General features: G+C 32.6%; 1 protein-coding gene across 1 annotated transcript; it reads left to right on the top strand.

Annotated features, from left to right (window-relative positions):
* Window positions 1-230: 230 nt before the first annotated feature.
* On the top strand, window positions 231-1,653 carry LOC124373159. The gene is made up of 2 exons (XM_046831558.1): window positions 231-939; window positions 1,173-1,653. Exons 1-2 carry the CDS (start codon window positions 749-751, stop codon window positions 1,651-1,653), a joined length of 672 nt encoding a protein of 223 aa, XP_046687514.1. The 5' UTR covers window positions 231-748.
* The last annotated feature ends 210 nt before the right edge of the window (window positions 1,654-1,863 follow it).

Genomic DNA, 1,863 nt, shown 5'->3' with positions numbered 1-1,863 from the left:
GTTAAATATATAGATTCCAATAACTCGTGGGTTTAGAATAAAAGGGTTCTAACTGACATTTTTTCATAAAATGAGGTTTTGGTGTAATAAGGTTCTAACTGACAAACTGAATGTATTCTAAACATCTGTTTTTGGTTTATGTCAGCTGATAATTTAATAATAAGCAAAATAAGATAGTTCTATCTGCTAAAGTCACTCTTTTACAATTGAAGAAGGTTCTAAACTGCAACTTACAACCATATTGGTCCCAAAAACAAATAGTTTTAGTTCAATAAGGTTCCATTTGCAGATGGAACCATGTTATTTAAATGAATTATCTTTTTCAATGCAGTAAGGTTCTATCAGCTGATGTAAAAGCCTGATTCAATGTATTAAGGTTATTTTGCTTGCGGTTTTCCTAGAAACTGTAATATTATTTATTGGGATGTTTTATAACTAATATGAGTTCCATAAACGATAGTGAAATATTAGAGGCACTAGATGATAGTGAAGATCAGTGTGCTCCAAGAAATCAGAGTTTCACTTCTGACAGGTAAGAAATCTAACCTAAAATAACCCATACTGATGTTTTGCTCTAAACCATTAACATAGATAAAACAACATTAAAACTGGTAAATGGCTATATACCAGAATCCAAATTGAATGCTAAATTTGTGTATTTTATTCAAATAGCTATGATTTTATCAATCAAAATTTCTATTAAAGTCTATAGTGTTTTCATTTGGTTATAATTCCATTAGTTTTATTCATGTATGTTCTGAATTTTTTCTTTGATTTTAGCAATGCTGGTTCAGAGAGCAATCTTGATCAATGTGTAAACAACAACTATGTTCCTACAAAGGGTGATCCCAATGAACAAGGAGATGACATCCAAGATGAACAAGTAGAAGAATATCCCACTGAATGTGTAAACATACTAGATCCAAGTAACTCAGAAATGTAAGTCGTGTTAATATAGGATTTCAATAATTTTCATGAAATTACACAAACAGTCCAAATTCAGTACAAATTAATTATTAACTCCTATTGAGATAACCAATAACTACCTAAATATAGATAGGCTATTTGTAAAGAATAAGTACGTATTTGCATTTTCATGTTCTACGCAATAACCTACCTACCTAGGTTGTATTTTATAATCTACCTAATCTAATCTGTGTTCTTTATTCCAGTAATTATGGTGCACACAATAACCTTGAGCAATATATGGAGGACATCCATGAAGAAACCGCAGAGGATAACCATGACATCATAGAGGACAATCATGATGAAATCACAGACAACAACCATGATGAAACCACAAAGGATAATTACTATGACCAACTGGCTGAGGACAACCATGATCAACTCGCTGAGGACAGTCATGACCAACTCGCTGAGGACAACCATGATAGGCAACTTTTTAGTGATGAAGGGAACATTTTTATAGTCATAACAGCAAATCAAAACTGTGACGAAGTGCAAGAAGACTTTTTAAATGTACTAGATGGAACTGTAGTTACAATTATTGAAGAAGATACACAAAGCATTAATGAAGGTGATTTTGTCACAGAACTTTCTTCTAATGAATCAGTACAAACTTTGGTATTTACTCCGGACAAGTCTCCTCACCCTACTCCTGAGGACGAACAAAATTCAACAGACAATCACTGAAGGCACTCCAGATGATATTGACAGCTTGCCTGTCCAGAAGAAGCCTAGGAAAAGATTACAAACTCCAGATAACTGGAAAATAAACCAAAGGAAAAGAAAACACCAGGCAGGGGAAGAATATATCAATCAAAAAGGTAAACTAATTCATAAGAAAGAAATTAAAACAAAAAAAGACTGCCTAAACAATTGCAAATTCTTTTGCAATAAGAA

Source organism: Homalodisca vitripennis, unplaced genomic scaffold (assembly GCF_021130785.1).
Source record: "Homalodisca vitripennis isolate AUS2020 unplaced genomic scaffold, UT_GWSS_2.1 ScUCBcl_4942;HRSCAF=11402, whole genome shotgun sequence".
In the NCBI taxonomy this organism is placed as follows: domain Eukaryota; kingdom Metazoa; phylum Arthropoda; class Insecta; order Hemiptera; family Cicadellidae; genus Homalodisca; species Homalodisca vitripennis.
The sequence above is the reverse complement of the archived record's forward strand: the minus strand, read 5'-3'. Positions and strand labels throughout refer to the sequence as shown.